At 40.1% G+C, this 18,791-nt stretch overlaps 1 protein-coding gene across 1 annotated transcript in view; it reads right to left on the bottom strand.

The window, feature by feature from the left end:
* Positions 1–18,791, bottom strand: part of LOC124794990 (cadherin-23) — a 479,297-nt gene that overhangs the window by 215,576 nt on the left and 244,930 nt on the right. Inside the window, exons 7-9 of the mRNA XM_047258737.1 lie at positions 14,668–14,797; positions 8,632–8,804; positions 7,766–7,963 (exon numbers count right to left, since the gene is read on the bottom strand). Of these exons, the coding sequence (XP_047114693.1) occupies positions 7,766–7,963; positions 8,632–8,804; positions 14,668–14,797 (501 nt within the window). The remainder of the gene's footprint in view (positions 1–7,765; positions 7,964–8,631; positions 8,805–14,667; positions 14,798–18,791) is intronic.

Here is an 18,791-nt window from a genome sequence, read left to right as displayed (position 1 = left end):
ACTTGACACAAAATGTTGATGAGACAATTTGCCAAAATAGGCAGTACAGTGTTGATGAGCTTTTACGACAACAAATGTGTGCAAGATGGGTGCCAAAAATGTTGACAGAACAACACACAACAAAGGAAATGGCATATTCTTCTTCCATTTTGGAATGATATCACAGGGATGTTGATACATTCTTGAGTCACATTGTGACCAGTGATGAAATGTGGATTGTGCGCTACACACCATGGAACAAAAGTCAATCCAGTGAGTGGCACCATTCAAACTCTCTGATGAAACCATGAAAATTCAGACAAGAACCTTCGACATAGAAAATTATGGCCACAGTCTTCTGTCAGACTTTTTGCCAGTATGAATGGTAATAAATGCTGAGAGGTACTGTGAAACATTATTAAAGCACTATTCAAAATCACCAGCAGGGTCTCCTTTCTAGCAGCATCATTCTGGTTTACGACAATGCTCGGACTTATGTTGCAGCAAGAAAAAAGACACAACCAGACAAGTTTCATTAGGAATTTCTGGAGCATCCACCATACAGCCCTGACTTAGCACCATCAGACTTTCATATGTTTCTTGGTGGAAAGTGCTTGAAAAATGATGACATGTTGAAAGAAACTGTTACTAACTGGTTTGACGGTTAGGCAGCAGTGTTCTTTGATGCTGGAACACAAAAGCTGGTGCCACAATTTGACAAAAGTTGAAATGTTCATGGTGACTGTGCTAAAAAGTGAAAAAATGTGCATATTTTAGTTTGTGATACAATTTACATTCATAAATTAAATTTCTCTTATTCCATTGTATTAGTCAAGTAGAACAGTAATCTCCACCCTTACAGAATATAGAGAATATTACTACAATTAAAAAGTGAGAGTTTTAGTATCTCACAAAGCAGGAGTATTCTCATGCTTAAAAACAGAAAAAGGACCAATCTGGAATCAAGCAACATGCAGAGACAGAAAGACCTTATGACACTTAGAGATTTTGTTAAACATGGATATGTACAATGTATAATGTGTTGGTTAGTACTCTTCAAAAGGTTAAGTAGGATGTATAGGATGATGTCCTACTAGCTAACAGGAAAAATATATGCAGCATATATGAGGAGCATTATTTCAAATCATATTATATATAGTGAGTGACAAAATTGAGTTTGATACACTTTCATATAGTTTCAGAAGCGATCTTCCATGCTGTAAAGTCAGATTGTAACAAATTGTATTCACTAAAAGTGTAAATAGTTCTTGAAAAGTAGATGCTGTTTCAAATTATTCAAATCATATTCAGTCCTCTGTGGTGTGTTTCAAAGTGTATTGTATCCAACATTACTTTGCTCAGCTGGGTATACTGACAACAAGTACACATTTCTTGACAAAGCTAGATGTCAGTAATGACAGTTATCTCTTACTTGTCAATTTCATGTAAGGGAACAGCTTTTTTGCTTACGTAGGAAAAAAATGGTGTAGGTGATAATTCAAGAGGAAACCAAAACAGAGAAAAGAAAGCCAAACATGCACATCAAGTTAAATTTTCATACAGTATAGTGAGAGAAGCAATGAAGATTGATGCAAATAATTTGCTACCTAAATGTTTTGGTGACGAAGGGAGCATAGGAGATTTAGATTTTTATGCTAATATCATTGATCCAGTTGACATGGGAAGTCACAATAAGGAAGAAGTTAGTATGTCAGCTTGAGCTTGCTTGGAAGGACTGAACAAAATTTGAAGAGAAACCAGCAGTGTGGCCATTCTGAACAGTGTATAAATCAAAATGTTTAAGCTGAAGATTTAGATTTCGGATTGACTGCTGTGTTATAAAACATAAACAAGCATTTAAATGATACAGTATATCATTAAAGAATTATAACAGAAAGACATTGTAAATTGTATATCAAAATTATTCATGTGAATATTTTTCTTGTGTAATAACTTGGTTTTCAATAGTAAGATGTTAGTTTGATATAAATCATATGAAAGTCAATTGGCAGCAAGAAGGATGTTATGAATACTCTATATACTAGAATGTTTCTGTAAAAAAAAGGTGCTAAAAGATGATGTTATTCTACAATAATAAGAAAATAATTGGTTGCTATGTATGTACCTTATCAAACTTTTTTATTTGTATATTTTACAAATTACTGAACCAAAGCATATTAAGTTCAACACATTTTCCTCAAATTTGAAGAATACAATTCCAAATTGATATCACTTTTTCATGTATCTAAAAGTAAGACTCAAACACAATAGCCTCATATTTTACAAATGTAAAAATTTCACATGTTGGGGGTAATTGGTTTCTCCCCTCTACTGTAAAATTTTGTTTTTTGGACATAATACAATTTGAAATGGTGTTCCTCATATTAACGAAGATCTTAAAAATTTAGAACAAACACTCAGACTTTAAATATTGGTAAACCAGAGGTATGAAAATCAGCAAATCGAAGAATATAAAAATACGAGCATGGTTTGAAAAGCTCTCTGAATGAAATAGAAAAAACATACTTACATCACTGAAACTTTCTTTTTCAATGTAGTCTCCTTATATATTAATGCACTTGGTCCAACAATGTTCCAGGGCCTTGAACCCATCTCAAAAATGAGTTTCCTCCAGGCCTGCAAAATAGTTGTCAACTCCAGCTAACAGTCCTTCGTTTGAAGTGAATCTTTGTCCATCAAGAAAAATTTTCAGTTTTGGGAAGAGATGGAAGTCAAGTGGAGCCACATCAGGTGAATAAGGCATGTTTGGAAACAATTCATACCTTAGTTCATGTAATTTTGCCATGGCGACGGCAATGTGTGCAGGTGCACACTTGTCTTGATGGAAGATGACTTTCTTCCTTGCTAAACCTGGCCTTTTTTGCATATCTTTGTTGTAGTTTGTCCAGGAGGTTAGCATAGATTCTCCGGTAATTGTTTGCCCAGTGGGGAGGTAGTCTACAAACAGAATCCCCTTCGCATCCCAGAACACTGATGGCATGACCTTCCCTGCCGAAGGAATTGTCTTTGCTTTCTTTGGTGGCGGAGGATCAGCATGTTTCCACTGTTTGACTGTTGTTTTGTCTCTGTGCACCCAAGTTTCATCAGTGGTCACAAACCGGCACAAAAAAATCTTGTTCGTTCCTCCTAACATGGGCCAAACATTGTTCCAATACGTCCATTCTCATGCGTTTTTGATCCAGCGTCAAGAGTCGTGGCATCCATCTTGCAGATAATTTTTTCATTTCTAATTCTTCAGTTAAAATGTGATATACTCTTTCAGATGACATCTGGCAAGTGTGAGCAATTTACACACTTTCAATCGGCGATCCTCCGTAACCATTTTGTGCACTTTTGCAATGATTTCTGGAGTAGTGACACATCTTGGCCAACCACTGTGTAGATCATCATCTACGCTCTCCCAGCCAAATTTAAATTCATTTGTCCACTTGGCAACAGCTGAATATGAAGGAGCATAGTCCCTCAGTGTATTCTGGGAATCGGCATGAATGTCCTTTGCTTAATTACTGCTCAAATCTCAATTTTTTCTATCTTAGCAAATCACTATGCAGGAACAAGAGCATTGATGTGGCATGTGTTTACAGGCAACAATCTAAATACCCTCCACCACACACCGTCAGGTGGCTTGCAGAGTATGGATATACCTGTGGTAGAGTGGGAGGTCGTCTCAAGGTGTGTCAGGGGGTGAAAGACATTCTGGAGGGCTGAACGGAAGGCCTCTCCAGTTTGTCTGACGAACCGGTTTCAGGCTCTGTCTCAGGCTGATACTGATCTTCGGCCTGACATGGCTGCTTGTCCTGTTCCAGAGGTTGCCCCTCAGTCTGCAAGATTCAGGCGGTCGCAGAGGGTTGGCTTACTGGTAGTTGGGAGCTCCAACGTCAGGCGCGTAATGGGGCCCCTTAGAGATATGACACCAAGAGAGGGGAAGAAAACCAATGTGCACTCCGTGTGCATACCGGGGGGAGTCATTCCAGATGTGAAAAGGGTCCTTCTGGATGCCATGAAGGGTACAGGGTGCACCCATCTGCGGATGGTCGCTCATGTCAGCACCAATGATGTGTGTCGCTATGGATCCGAGGAAATCCTCTCTGGCTTCCGGTGGCTATCTGATTTGGTGAAGACTGCCAGTCTCGCTAGCGGGATGAAAGCAGAGCTCACCATCTGCAGCATCGTCGACAGGACTGACTGCGGACCTTTGGTACAGAGCCGAGTGGAGGGTCTGAATCAGAGGCTGAGACGGTTCTGCGACCGTGTGGGCTGCAGATTCCTCGACTTGCGCCATAGGGTGGTGGGGTTTCGGGTTCCGCTGGATAGGTCAGGAGTCCACTACACGCAACAAGCAGCTACACGGGTAGCAGGGGTTGTGTGGCGTGGGCTGGGCGGTTTTTTAGGTTAGATGGCCTTGGGCAAGTACAGAAAGGGCAACAGCCTCAACGGGTGCAGGGCAAAGTCAGGACATGCGCGGACCAAGCAGCAATTGGTATTGTAATTGTGAACTGTCGAAGCTGCGTTGGTAAAGTACCGGAACTTCAAGCGCTGATAGAAAGCACCGAAGCCGAAATCGTTATAGGTACAGAAAGCTGGTTGAAGCCAGAGATAAATTCTGCCGAAATTTTTACAAAGGTACAGACGGTGTTTAGAAAGGATAGATTGCATGCAACCGGTGGTGGAGTGTTCATAGCTGTTAGTAGTAGTTTATCCTGTAGTGAAATAGAAGTGGATAGTTCCTGTGAATTATTATGGGTGGAGGTTACACTCAACAACTGAGCTAGGTTAATAATTGGCTCCTTTTACCGACCTCCCGACTCAGCAGCATTAGTGGCAGAACAACTGAGAGAAAATTTGGAATACATTTCACATAAATTTTCTCAGCATGTTATAGTCTTAGGTGGAGATTTCAATTTACCAGATATAGACTGGGACACTCTGATGTTTAGGACGGGTGGTAGGGACAGAGCATTGAGTGACATTATTCTGAGTGCACTATCCGAAAATTACCTCGAGCAATTAAACAGAGAACCGACTCATGGAGATAACATCTTGGACCTACTGATAACAAACAGACCCGAACATTTTGACTCTGTATGTACAGAACAGGGAATCAGTGAACATAAGGCCGTTGCAGCATCCCTGAATATGGAAGTTAGTAGGAATATAAAAAAAAGGGAGGAAGGTTTATCTGTTTAGCAAGAGTAATAGGAGGCAGATTTCAGACTACCTAACAGATCAAAACGAAAATTTCTGTTCGGACACTGACAATGTTGTGTGTTTATGGAAAAAGTTCAAGGCAATCGTAAAATGCGTTTTAGACAGGTACGCGCCGAGTAAAACTGTGAGGGACAGGAAAAACCCACCGTGGTACAACAACAAAGTTAGGAAACTACTGCGAAAGCAAAGAGAGCTTCACTCTAAGTTTAAACACAGCCAAAACCTCTCAGACAAACAGAAGCTAAACGATGTCAAAGTTAGCATAAGGAGGGCTATGTGTGAAGCGTTCAGTGAATTCGAAAGTAAAATTCTATGTACCAACTTGACAGAAAATCCTAGGAAGTTCTGGTCTTACGTTAAATCAGTAAGTGGCTCGAAACAGCATATCCAGACACTCCGGGATGATGATGGCATTGAAACAGAGGATGACACGCATAAAGCTGAAATACTAAACACCTTTTTCCAAAGCTGTTTCACAGAGGAAGACCGCACTGCAGTTCCTTCTCTAAATCCTCGCACAAACGAAAAAATGGCTGTCATCGAAATAAGTGTCCAAGGAATAGAAAAGCAACTGGAATCACTCAACAGAGGAAAGTCCACTGGACCTGACGGGATACCAATTCGATTCTACACAGAGTACGCGAAAGAACTTGCCCCCCTTCTAACAGCCGTGTACCACAAGTCTCTAGAGGAACGGAAGGTTCCAAATGAGTGGAAAAGAGCACAGGTAGTACCAGTCTTCAAGAAGGGTCGTCGAGCAGATGCGCAAAACTATAGACCTATATCTCTGATGTCGATCTGTTGTAGAATTTTAGAACATGTTTTTTGCTCGAGTATCATGTCGTTTTTGGAAACCCAGAATCTACTATGTAGGAATCAACATGGATTCCGGAAACAGCGATCGTGTGAGACCCAACTCGCTTTATTTGTTCATGAGACCCAGAAAATATTAGATACAGGCTCCCAGGTAGATGCTATTTTTCTTGACTTCCGGAAGGCGTTCGATACAGTTCCGCACTGTCGCCTGATAAACAAAGTAAGAGCCTGCGGAATATCAGACCAGCTGTGTGGCTGGATTGAAGAGTTTTTAGCAAATAGAACACAGCATGTTGTTATCAATGAAGAGACGTCTACAGACGTTAAAGTAACCTCTGGCGTGCCACAGGGGAGTGTTATGGGACCATTGCTTTTCACAATATATATAAATGACCTAGTAGATAGTGTCGGAAGTCCCATGCGGCTTTTCGCGGATGATGCTGTAGTATACAGAGAAGTTGCAGCATTAGAAAATTGTAGCGAAATGCAGGAAGATCTGCAGCGGATAGGCACTTGGTGCAGGGAGTGGCAACTGACCCTTAACATAGACAAATGTAATGTATTGCGAATACATAGAAAGAAGGATCCTTTATTGTATGATTATATGATAGCGGAACAAACACTGGTAGCAGTTACTTCTGTAAAATATCTGGGAGTATGCTTGCGGAACGATTTGAAGTGGAATGATCATATAAAATTAATTGTTGGTAAGGCAGGTACCAGGTTGAGGTTCATTGGGAGAGTCCTTAGAATATGTGGTCCATCAACAAAGGAGGTGGCTTACAAAACACTCGTTCGACCTATACTTGAGTATTGCCCATCAGTGTGGGATCCGTACCAGATCGGTTTGACGGAGGAGATAGAGAAGATCCAAAGAAGAGCGGCGCGTTTCGTCACAGGGTTATTTGGTAACCGTGATAGCGTTACGGAGATGTTTAACAAACTCAAGTGGCAGACTCTGCAAGAGAGGCGCCCCTGCATCGCGGTGTAGCTTGCTCGCCAGGTTTCGAGAGGGTGCGTTTCTGGATGAGGTATCGAATATATTGCTTCCCCCTACTTATACCTCCTGAGGAGATCACGAATGTAAAATTAGAGAGATTAGAGCACGCACGGAGGCTTTCAGACAGTCGTTCTTCCCGCGAACCATACGCGACTGGAACAGGAAAGGGAGGTAATGACAGCGGCACGTAATGTGCCCTCCGCCACACTCCGTTGGGTGGCTTGTGGAGTATAAATGTAGATGTAGATGATGTAGATGTAGATGTAGACATATCACATGAACAACTCGTTGCGCTAGTGCTGACCTCTCGTGGTGATTCTGAGAACTTTTCAAACCACCCTCATACATGACATCAAAAATTTAAAAATAAAATGTGTGTAGATAACATTTTAGGCAAAAATGCTTAAGACAATAGAAAAAAACTGAAACTGCAAAATATGCTTTTGAGATAAATAAAAACGAGTGGTCGTAAACAAGTCATTTAGGGAGAGAACGATGAAACAGTCTGTCAGAATGGTCACCTGGCTGTGAAAGCTAAGGCACTTCTGAGAACAGACTAAAAGTGTTTACAAGCAGTAAGCTTGTGGCTGTGGGAAAGCCTGATAAAGATCTCCATTGGACCTAAAGGAATACTAATAAAGAAATTTTAACAGGAAATAAGACAGACATGCAGCCTTCTGGCTACACGAGATGTGTGAATGCAGTTGTTATTCTGATGCAGTGATATTTATGTTACTTTACCTGATCGTGGTCATATACTTCTGGAACACTGTCTTCAAGGAATGTGACGGGAGTGTTTGATTGAGCATTTTCAACTACTTCACATATGTATTTCTCACTCCTGAAAGTTGGTATTTCATCATTAACATCTGTTACAATCACTGTAACTTCTGTCGTAGCTGAAGGTGCTGGAGATATTGACGAGGATTCTTCTTCTGCCTTGAGGATTAAGCATGGAGGCATATTAAACAGTGTATTATCACATAAAACTAATACAAAAAACATCTATCATCCATGTAGTAAACAAAAGTGAAGAAAGGAAACTATTCTCCTGGAGTTGACCGATGTGTAGAGCATAGAAAAATGTGGCAGCAAAGACATGTTACTACTTTAAGTACACACAGTCATACATACAGACACCCAAATGTGGTCACATATGGTATTATCTTTGAAATGTTACTTTTATGTCATGGAGAAGACAAGAAACTGAATAACAGAAATATGCACTGCTACATTACTTTTTTGTTTTCTGAGTAGCTTTTAGACTTTTGATCTAATTAATAAGTATTTATTTTCCTACATTATTGAATAAGTGACTTCTTGTAGTTATGTTTACATTGTACATAGATGAGTTACTAACACACTATTGAAATCTCACAGCTTCTTTTAAAAAGTACTGATATGTAAAGAGAGGAACAGAATTGGACAAATGAAAATCTCTTTAAATTCTGTGCAAAATGTTTCTCAAGAACAGCAAGCAGAAATGATGTCAGTAAAGTTTACATCATACACTAGCACAAATCTCTTAAAAATAGGTGAACACAGTAGAAAGTGAAAGGTAAGTAACGACTAAGGTATACCTCTGGTACAAATGTATTATTACTTACAGTGACTTCCAGGATGTATGCACCATTACTGTTTAATGGACTTTCTCTATCAAGCTTCTCTTTTGTATAGACAACACCTGTTGCAGAATCAATTGCAAATGCATCAAGAGTTCCTTTTTCTAAGGAGTAACTTATTTTGTTATTTATTCCTCGATCACCATCAACAGCTTTAACTGTAAAGTGAAACACTGATTAAGAAACTAATAACAAGATTACTTACAAAATGAGAAGGAACCATACCACCCATCTATGTTATGGTTGTCCACTGTATTATGTGCTTCACTAAAATTGTTAAGCTGTTGATTTGATTTTTGGGGGCATGTAGTGTTTGCATTAGTTGAAATGTTTTGGGTTTTGGAAAAAAGTTCATCAATGGTTCACTCCATATCTGGAAAGTAGGAAGCTGAAGGTTTTCCTCCATTGTCTACAAACAGGGAAGTGTTTTGAATATGACTGGAGTCACATAAAATGAGGGGCACCATAGGGTTCTGTCCTTGGTGTATATTAATGATGAACTAACAAGGACACGATTAAAAAATGGTTCTCTTTGCAGATGAAGCAAGTGTTACTGTCAGAGATGTGGAAGGCAATGTAAATGTAGCCAATACAATAGTCAGTACATATCTACATCTACATCTACATTGATACTCCGCAAGCCACCCAACGGTGTGTGGCGGAGGGCACTTTACGTGCCACTGTCATTACCTCCCTTTCCTGTTCCAGTCGCGTATGGTTCGCGGGAAGAACAACTGTCTGAAAGCCTCCGTGCGCGCTCTAATCTCTCTAATTTTACATTCGTGATCTCCTCGGGAAGTATAAGTAGGGGGAAGCAATATATTCGATACCTCATCCAGAAACGCACCCTCTCGAAACCTGGCGAGCAAGCTACACCGCGATGCAGAGCGCCTCTCTTGCAGAGTCTGCCACTTGAGTTTATTAAACATCTCCGTAACGCTATCACGGTTACCAAATAACCCAGTGACGAAACGCGCCGCTCTTCTTTGGATCTTCTCTATCTCCTCCGTCAACCCGACCTGGTACGGATCCCACACTGATGAGCAATACTCAAGTATAGGTCGAACGAGTGTTTTGTAAGCCACCTCCTTTGTTGATGGACTACATTTTCTAAGCACTCTCCCAATGAATCTCAACCTGGTACCCGCCTTACCAACAATTAGTTTTATATGATCATTCCACTTCAAATCGTTCCGTACGCATACTCCCAGATATTTTACAGAAGTAACTGCTACCAGTGTTTGTTCCGCTATCATATAATCATACAATAAAGGATCCTTCTTTCTATGTATTCGCAATACATTACATTTGTCTATGTTAAGGGTCAGTTGCCACTCCCTGCACCAAGTGCCTATCCGCTGCAGATCTTCCTGTATTTCGCTACAATTTTCTAATGCAGCAACTTCTCTGTATACTACAGCATCATCCGCGAAAAGCCGCATGGAACTTCCGACACTATCTACTAGGTCATTTATATATATTGTGAAAAGCAATGGTCCCATAACACTCCCCTGTGGCACGCCAGAGGTTACTTTAACGTCTGTAGACGTCTCTCCATTGATAACAACATGCTGTGTTCTGTTTGCTAAAAACTCTTCAATCCAGCCACACAGCTGGTCTGATATTCCGTAGGTTCTTACTTTGTTTATCAGGCGACAGTGCGGAACTGTATCGAACGCCTTCCGGAAGTCAAGAAAAATAGCATCTACCTGGGAGCCTGTATCTAATATTCTCTGGGTCTCATGAACAAATAAAGCGAGTTGGGTCTCACACGCTCGCTGTTTCCGGAATCCATGTTGATTCCTGCATAGTAGATTCTGGGTTTCCAGAAATGACATGATACGCGAGCAAAAAACATGTTCTAAAATTCTACAAGAGATCGACGTAAGAGATATAGGTCTACAGTTTTGCGCATCTGCTCGACGACCCTTCTTGAAGACTGGGACTATCTGTGCTCTTTTCCAATCATTTGGAACCCTCCGTTCCTCTAGAGACTTGCGGTACACGGCTGTTAGAAGGGGGGCAAGTTCTTTCGCGTACTCTGTGTAGAATCGAATTGGTATCCCGTCAGGTCCAGTGGACTTTCCTCTATTGAGTGATTCCAGTTGCTTTTCTATTCCTTGGACACTTATTTCGATGTCAGCCATTTTTTCGTTTGTGCGAGGATTTAGAGAAGGAACTGCAGTGCGGTCTTCCTCTGTGAAACAGCTTTGGAAAAAGGTGTTTAGTATTTCAGCTTTACGCGTGTCATCCTCTGTTTCAATGCCATCATCATCCCGTAGTGTCTGGATATGCTGTTTCGAGCCACTTACTGATTTAACGTAAGACCAGAACTTCCTAGGATTTTCTGTCAAGTCGGTACATAGAATTTTACTTTCGAATTCAATGAACGCTTCACGCATAGCCCTTCTTACGCTAACTTTGACATCGTTTAGCTTCTGTTTGTCTGAGAGGTTTTGGCTGTGTTTAAACTTGGAGTGGAGCTCCCTTTGCTTTCGCAGTAGTTTCCTAACTTTGTTGTTGTACCACGGTGGGTTTTTCCCGTCCCTCACAGTTGTACTCGGCACGTACCTGTCTAAAACGCATTTTACGATTGCCTTGAACTTTTTCCATAAACACTCAACATTGTCAGTGTCGGAACAGAAATTTTCATTTTGATCTGTTAGGTAGTCTGAAATCTGCCTTCTATTACTCTTGCTAAACAGATAAACCTTCCTCCCTTTTTTTATATTCCTATTAACTTCCATATTCAGGGATGCTGCAACGGCCTTATGATCACTGATTCCCTGTTCTGTACATACAGATTCGAAAAGTTCGGGTCTGTTTGTTATCAGTAGGTATGATTAACACTTAACTGCAACAACGTGCAGTGCACTGTTCTCTGATACAGAACTTTTGTAAACGTAAAATATTATTGTCCCGTGGTGGTCAGGCAGTCAGTGAAGTTGATCATTTTCAATTCTGAGGACTGAGGGTAGATGGAAAGCTTTCTTAGGAAGTAGCGTGTTCAAGATCTTGCACAGAAAGGTAATGCTGCTACCTTCACTAAATGAATAATCTCCACTGCCTCTGAAACACAGAGGTTTGTTTACTTTATTCATTTCGCTCTGTCACCTTATATGGTGTTATATTTTGGGGGACAACCCTATGCACTCACTAAGAATATTCTTAGCCCAGAAAAAGTTGACCAAACCAATGTGCCATGTTAGTTTGCAAGCTTCACAAAGGCTGTCATTTAGGTATCTTAAAATCCTAATTCTGTCATCCCTGTATATATAATCCATCATGGGATTAGTTGTTGACAATAGTAAGTCATTCAGAAGAAACTAAAACACTCATTTGTGGAAACTAGATTGGGAAACAGTGTGCACTAGAATAACATTTCTGCAAGCATTCTACAAACAGATATGCACTATTCAGCAGGATTAATTATCAGTAGGCTTCATCATATTCGAAAAAAAATTTTGACTGATAAATCCCAAGCATTCAAATTTAAGCTGAAAAGTTTCTTTGTGGCATACACCTGTTTTGTACAGGAGTTCGACACAGTAGTTCAGAAATTTTCTTTCTAATGTGTTATTTATAAGTATATTCTCTCAAAAATTTATTTTTGTGGCTTATTAATTCTAAAATTTTTTTGTTCATAACTTTTCTAGTCAGCATTCTGTAAACTACATACTGACTCAGTCCACAATCAAGGACTTCTGGCTAACATGGTCCCAGAGAATGTGACAAAATAAAGTTAGTGCTGTTAAATGTCATTGTTGATTATTTGGTAGTATTAGCGTGTGTTAGAGTGATAACTACTGAAATTATAGAACCTGCTACATCAGTTTTTTTCAGTTGTAATAATCCATCATTTGTTGCACTAGTGTCTTGTAAACAGTTTCCTTTACAGATGCACAGTAAACCTTCCAACAAGTCCAAGTCTTCCGTAATACTGATTTTACTTGTTGTCATATTTCATATCACATCTTATCGTTATCCCTAAATACTTGTTCAATGTTACATGTTCAAGATATTCACCAGTAACCTGGACTCCCACTCTCTGAGTTTGCTGTCTGTTTTGTGAAATAAGTGCTTTAAATGATACTGGTTTTCTTGCTGGGAGTTACTAGAGCTTTTTCCCAGTCTAAAAAAAATCGTCATTTGTGTTGCACATGTAGTCTGCCATCCAAGTGTCTGTTTCCAGTGTATCGTGCACACCTGACCAATGTAGGGCAAAATTACAAATCTGCACTTTATTATAAGTAGAAGAATCTGCAGCTGGTTTTGTCAAAGGATTGGTGAAGTGTCTTGGTTAGATCCTTCTATCTGCTTCAACCCAGAGTGCCCCAATCAGTTCTTGGAATGATGCTGTAAATTGACAGCTAACCAGAGCAGCTCACCACTGGTGCTGCCCACCGAAGGCTTGACCTGCCACTGCTGTCCAACACCCCTGGTGTTGGCTTCCAGTTGGTGCCACTTCCTTGTCTCACCCACACTGTTCTCTGCTGTTACTCACAGCTGCTCCTAGCCTTACTGTGGCGCTGCACTCGGCATTGCAGTTTCATGGGCACTCTGCTGTGATGGGAATGCACCACCAGTGCTGGCACCAACTACCATGCAGGGTGGAAATTAAGTTGTGCCATGAACTGGTAATTCACAGCACAGAAGGAAAATTATTGTTTAATGGCATGCTGGCGATGAGGTGATTAAAGATGGAGCACAAGCTTTGATTGGGGAAGCATGGGGAAGGAAGTTGGTCATGGCCTTTCAAAGGAATCATCCTGCCTTTTGCCTTAAGCAATTTAAGAAAATCAGGGGAAACCAAAATATGGATGTGAATTTTAACAGCCATTCTTCTGAGTGCAAGTCCACTGATTTAACATTGCCCCCATTTCACATTGTCCCTCACAACAGGTGGCAGAAGAGGCAAGATCTACCAGTTCTGTCTCATTAGCAACAGGACATGATACCTCAAACTGATTCATTAGAGGTGTAGTGCAGTCATTTCAGCCATTAACAGTATACAACCTTCCTCAAGAAACAGCCCTACATGTGGCCATATTCCAACTGCCACCGTTAGGTGACCATTTATTACCAGACTGAGGTTCTCCATGGACCACATCATCAAAATGAGTAGCTGGCAACCTCTGTGGCACCTTTACAATGCAATACTGCCCTGCAATTCCATCAATGTTACAATTTGCAACATTTGTGTAAAGCCAGCTGGTAATGGGTTCACATAGCTTAAGCCAGCTGATAGTGTTTCATGTGGCTTCAGCTATTTGTGAACAAAGACCAACGCCTTCATCATGAACTTTAAATGGCCACAGTTCTTACCCATATCTAGACATGAACTTAGCTTTTTCTGAAACAAAATAAAGTGAAGGAGTAAAGTTGAAGAGAAGGTTGTGCTTACATTAAAACTGAACCAAGGGCAATGAACAAACCCGAGGTCCACTTTGATGTAAGAGTCACTATGCCTAGTGCTGCTGCTGTGGTATCTGAAGCACTATGGGATCCTACTAAAGACAGAATATGGAAGCATCACTCTTGACAGGATATGACAACTTTCTCACCACTTTCTGCTACAAGTTTACTAATTTTCAACAATTATTCATTGCTCACCATGATGTAGATGAAGTACTATTGACTTAAGAGCCAACAAACTGTTTAGTTTTATACAGATGAAGTACTATTGACTTAAGAGCCAACAAACTGTTTAGTTATATATATAGATGAAGCACTATTGACTTAAGAGCCAACAAACTGTTTAGTTACATATAGATGAAGTACTATTGAATTAAGAGCCAGCAAACTGTTTAGTTTTCATATAAAGCAAAGTGAAGTTTGTCAGTTACTTGGGAAAAGTTCCATGTTATTAGTTTTAATAGTTTGTATCAAAAGAGACAGAAGTTTCAACCTTTAGTTCAATAGTTTAGCAATTTAGTGCAAGTTAATGTAACTCTAAAGAACCAAAAAAGTGCGAAAATGATAATAGCAAATTCTTGTCCATGAAAATTTAATGACGCACACCTTGAAGGACAGATGTTCCAATTACAGCATCCTCACTCACTCTTGTAACAGGTGGCACATACACAAATTCTGGTGGCTGATCTTCCATATCAATGACTTTGACTAAAATGGCAGCAGTCCCTGTGTTTACCTAAAAAAAAAGAAATTAAAATTACTAAATGATTAATGGAAAATCTCATATAAGATGTGAAACAAATACTAACAAAGAGATAGAGGGGCTGGCCAGTACTTACCTCAGCTCAGTACAGCCGATAGATACACATAAAACAGAACTGAAAATTTACATTCCTAGCTTTCGGAACTTTGTTCCTTCATCAGGGAGGAGAGAGGGGAAAAAAAGGGAAGAAGGGAAAGTGGATTCAGTTACTCACAACCCAGGTTATGAAGCAACAGGGAAAGGTAAACAGGGAGGGTAGCAAGGATGGAGGCATGGTTGTCAGAGGGAAGCCAAAGATATTCTACTGTAAGTACTGTGCCAGCTTCAAACCAAAGAGGATGCATACAGAAGTAAAGTATAAAGATAAACACAACTATGTGGGATGAAAAGATGCGTGAATGGCTTTCCTCTTTAGCCATTCACGCATCTTTTCATCCTACATAGTTGTGTTTATCTTTATACTTTACTTCTGTATGCATCCTCTTTGGTTTGAAGCTGGCACAGTACTTACAGTAGAATATCTTTGGCTTCCCTCTGACAACCATGCCTCCATCCTTGCTACCCTCCCTGTTTACCTTTCCCTGTTGCTTCATAACCTGGGTTGTGAGTAACTGAATCCACTTTCCCTTCTTCCCTTTTTTTCCCCTCTCTCCTCCCTGATGAAGGAACAAAGTTCCGAAAGCTAGGAATGTAAATTTTCAGTTCTGTTTTATGTGTATCTATCGGCTGTACTGAGCTGAGGTAAGTACTGGCCAGCCCCTCTATCTCTTTGTTAAATTAAAATTACTCTCTGTTAGGTGTCACTTGCCACTTCTTTAAAGAAATGAGTAAAAAGTATTTTGATGAAAGGTTTTAATATTGGAAGCCCTTCACAGTATATGTTTACAATTGTATATGGAAATGAATTATGAAACAATAATACTCTGTAGTAACTGGTCATGCCCCACATCTGGCACACGTTACAAATTTATTTGACAATAATGCTGTGCCGCATTATTGCCAAGTGTTGAATTGTTGGCAGAAACAAACAACCATAGATATCTTCCTAGTAAACAAGAATTATATATGTATCACGGATAATAAAGTACATAATACTGTATGTATAATTTTCTTTCAATAAATGGCATGAATAAGATAAAACTTTTAGTACTTTTTCTGCATGGAACACATTATTGTAATTTATATGGGATAAATTGTTTCATTTAATGAGTATTTCACACTATGAGTAAGATGGAACAAACTACGGTTGCTATGTGAGGTTCCACTGTAATTTTGAATACCCACAACAAACATTTATAACACTGAGACTTCCTTGTTAAAGCAAAACTCTGTGTGGACCTTATTTTATTCCAGAAGTATGGATATTATTAATTATGCAATAACAGACAGCAAGTGTATGAATCTATAGCAGATTCTATGAGAAGTGTCCTCAGAGAAGTGTAACAAAATTGAGAAAAATGAATCAATGAATCTGTTTTACATTCATCAACTGATTATACAACTACATTATCTACTATCAGATGAAAACAACATATCTAAAGATGTGCATTTCATTGCACATCATATTATCATGCATATTAAACAGTGGAAAGTGTAGGATGGAATAACAACCAAAGCTGTTTCACAGAGGAAGACCGCACTGCAGTTCCTTCTCTAAATCCTCGCACAAACGAAAAAATGGCTGTCATCGAAATAAGTGTCCAAGGAATAGAAAAGCAACTGGAATCACTCAATAGAGGAAAGTCCACTGGACCTGACGGGATACCAATTCGATTCTACACAGAGTACGCGAAAGAACTTGCCCCCCTTCTAACAGCCGTGTACCGCAAGTCTCTAGAGGAACGGAGGGTTCCAAATGATTGGAAAAGAGCACAGGTAGTCCCAGTCTTCAAGAAGGGTCGTCGAGCAGATGCGCAAAACTATAGACCTATATCTCTGACGTCGATCTGTTGTAGAATTTTAGAACATGTTTTTTGCTCGAGTATCATGTCATTTTTGGAAACCCAGAATCTACTATGTAGGAATCAACATGGATTCCGGAAACAGCGATCGTGTGAGACCCAACTCGCTTTATTTGTTCATGAGACCCAGAAAATATTAGATACAGGCTCCCAGGTAGATGCTATTTTTCTTGACTTCCGGAAGGCGTTCGATACAGTTCCGCACTGTCGCCTGATAAACAAAGTAAGAGCCTACGGAAGATCAGACCAGCTGTGTGGCTGGATTGAAGAGTTTTTAGCAAACAGAACACAGCATGTTGTTATCAATGGAGAGACGTCTACAGACGTTAAAGTAACCTCTGGCGTGCCACAGGGGAGTGTTATGGGACCATTGCTTTTCACAATATATACAAATGACCTAGTAGATAGTGTCGGAAGTCCCATGCGGCTTTTCGCGGATGATGCTGTAGTATACAGAGAAGTTGCAGCATTAGAAAATTGTAGCGAAATGCAGGAAGATCTGCAGCGGATAGGCACTTGGTGCAGGGAGTGGCAACTGACCCTTAACATAGACAAATGTAATGTATTGCGAATACATAGAAAGAAGGATCCTTTATTGTATGATTATATGATAGCGGAACAAACACTGGTAGCAGTTACTTCTGTAAAATATCTGGGAGTATGCATGCGGAACGATTTGAAGTGGAATGATCATATAAAATTAATTGTTGGTAAGGCGGGTACCAGGTTGAGATTCATTGGGAGAGTGCTTAGAAAATGTAGTCCATCAACAAAGGAGGTGGCTTACAAAACACTCGTTCGACCTATACTTGAGTATTGCTCATCAGTGTGGGATCCATACCAGATCGGTTTGACGGAGGAGATAGAGAAGATCCAAAGAAGAGCGGCGCGTTTTGTCACAGGTTTATTTGGTAACCGTGATAGCATTACGGAGATGTTTAATAAACTCAAGTGGCAAACTCTGCAAGAGAGGCGCTCTGCATCGCGGTGTAGCTTGCTCGCCAGGTTTCAAGAGGGTGCGTTTCTGGATGAGGTATCGAATATATTGCTTCCCCCTACTTATACCTCCCGAGGAGATCACGAATGTAAAATTAGAGAGATTAGAGCGCGCACGGAGGCTTTCAGACAGTCGTTCTTCCCGCGAACCATATGCGACTGGAACAGGAAAGGGAGGTAATGACAGTGGCACGTAAAGTGCCCTCCGCCACACACCGTTGGGTGGCTTGCAGAGTATAAATGTAGATGTAGATGTAGATATACACACAATGAAAAAGAATGCTAGAAATAAATCAGCTTTTGGACAAAGTACTTCATCAGAAATAAAAAAAAGAAAGAAAGCCACACACACTCACACATTCTAAAAAGAAATTGTTATAAATGCATGGCTACTGTCTCTGGGTGCTAAGACCCAATAGTGACTGTCTGACGTGTGCAGGGATAGTTATCCCTCACCCTCCCCACCCCATGCCACTTCATTATCACCTGCACCCACCCCTGATAGATTGCTGCCCACTTCAGATGTAGTGTGAATTGTTGTGTGAATGTGTGTAATTTTCTACTTCTGAACTACAACTTTGGCCAAAAACTGAAATATTTCTAGTATTTATTTTCATTGTGACTGTCTGTGAGCCAAAGCCTCCTCTACATGGAGAGTAGCGATTTATCCTTTCCCTATTGTTGTTATTACTAACATTAATAAGGCCAATGATATAAAAGCAGCTGTTAACTAACCCTAGTAACATCATATTGATTTCTCCTACTGTTAAAACGTATGTCCAAAGTGAGTAAAATGCAAAACTTACTACATTTTTAAGGAAAAATACATTAGATTAGATTCAGTTTTCATTCCATAGACCCAAAAATGAGATGATTCTTTGGGTGTGGAACAAGTCAGAAAGTTTAACATAAAAAACATAAAACATTTGAATATTATATTCAGTATCCCGATCATTTGTCAGGAGATTATCAAAATAGGTGAACACATTGCTGTAAACTGGAGCTGCTGA

Source organism: Schistocerca piceifrons, chromosome 4 (assembly GCF_021461385.2).
Source record: "Schistocerca piceifrons isolate TAMUIC-IGC-003096 chromosome 4, iqSchPice1.1, whole genome shotgun sequence".
In the NCBI taxonomy this organism is placed as follows: domain Eukaryota; kingdom Metazoa; phylum Arthropoda; class Insecta; order Orthoptera; family Acrididae; genus Schistocerca; species Schistocerca piceifrons.
Note: the sequence above shows the minus strand (reverse complement) of the source record. Positions and strands in the feature narration are given on the sequence as shown.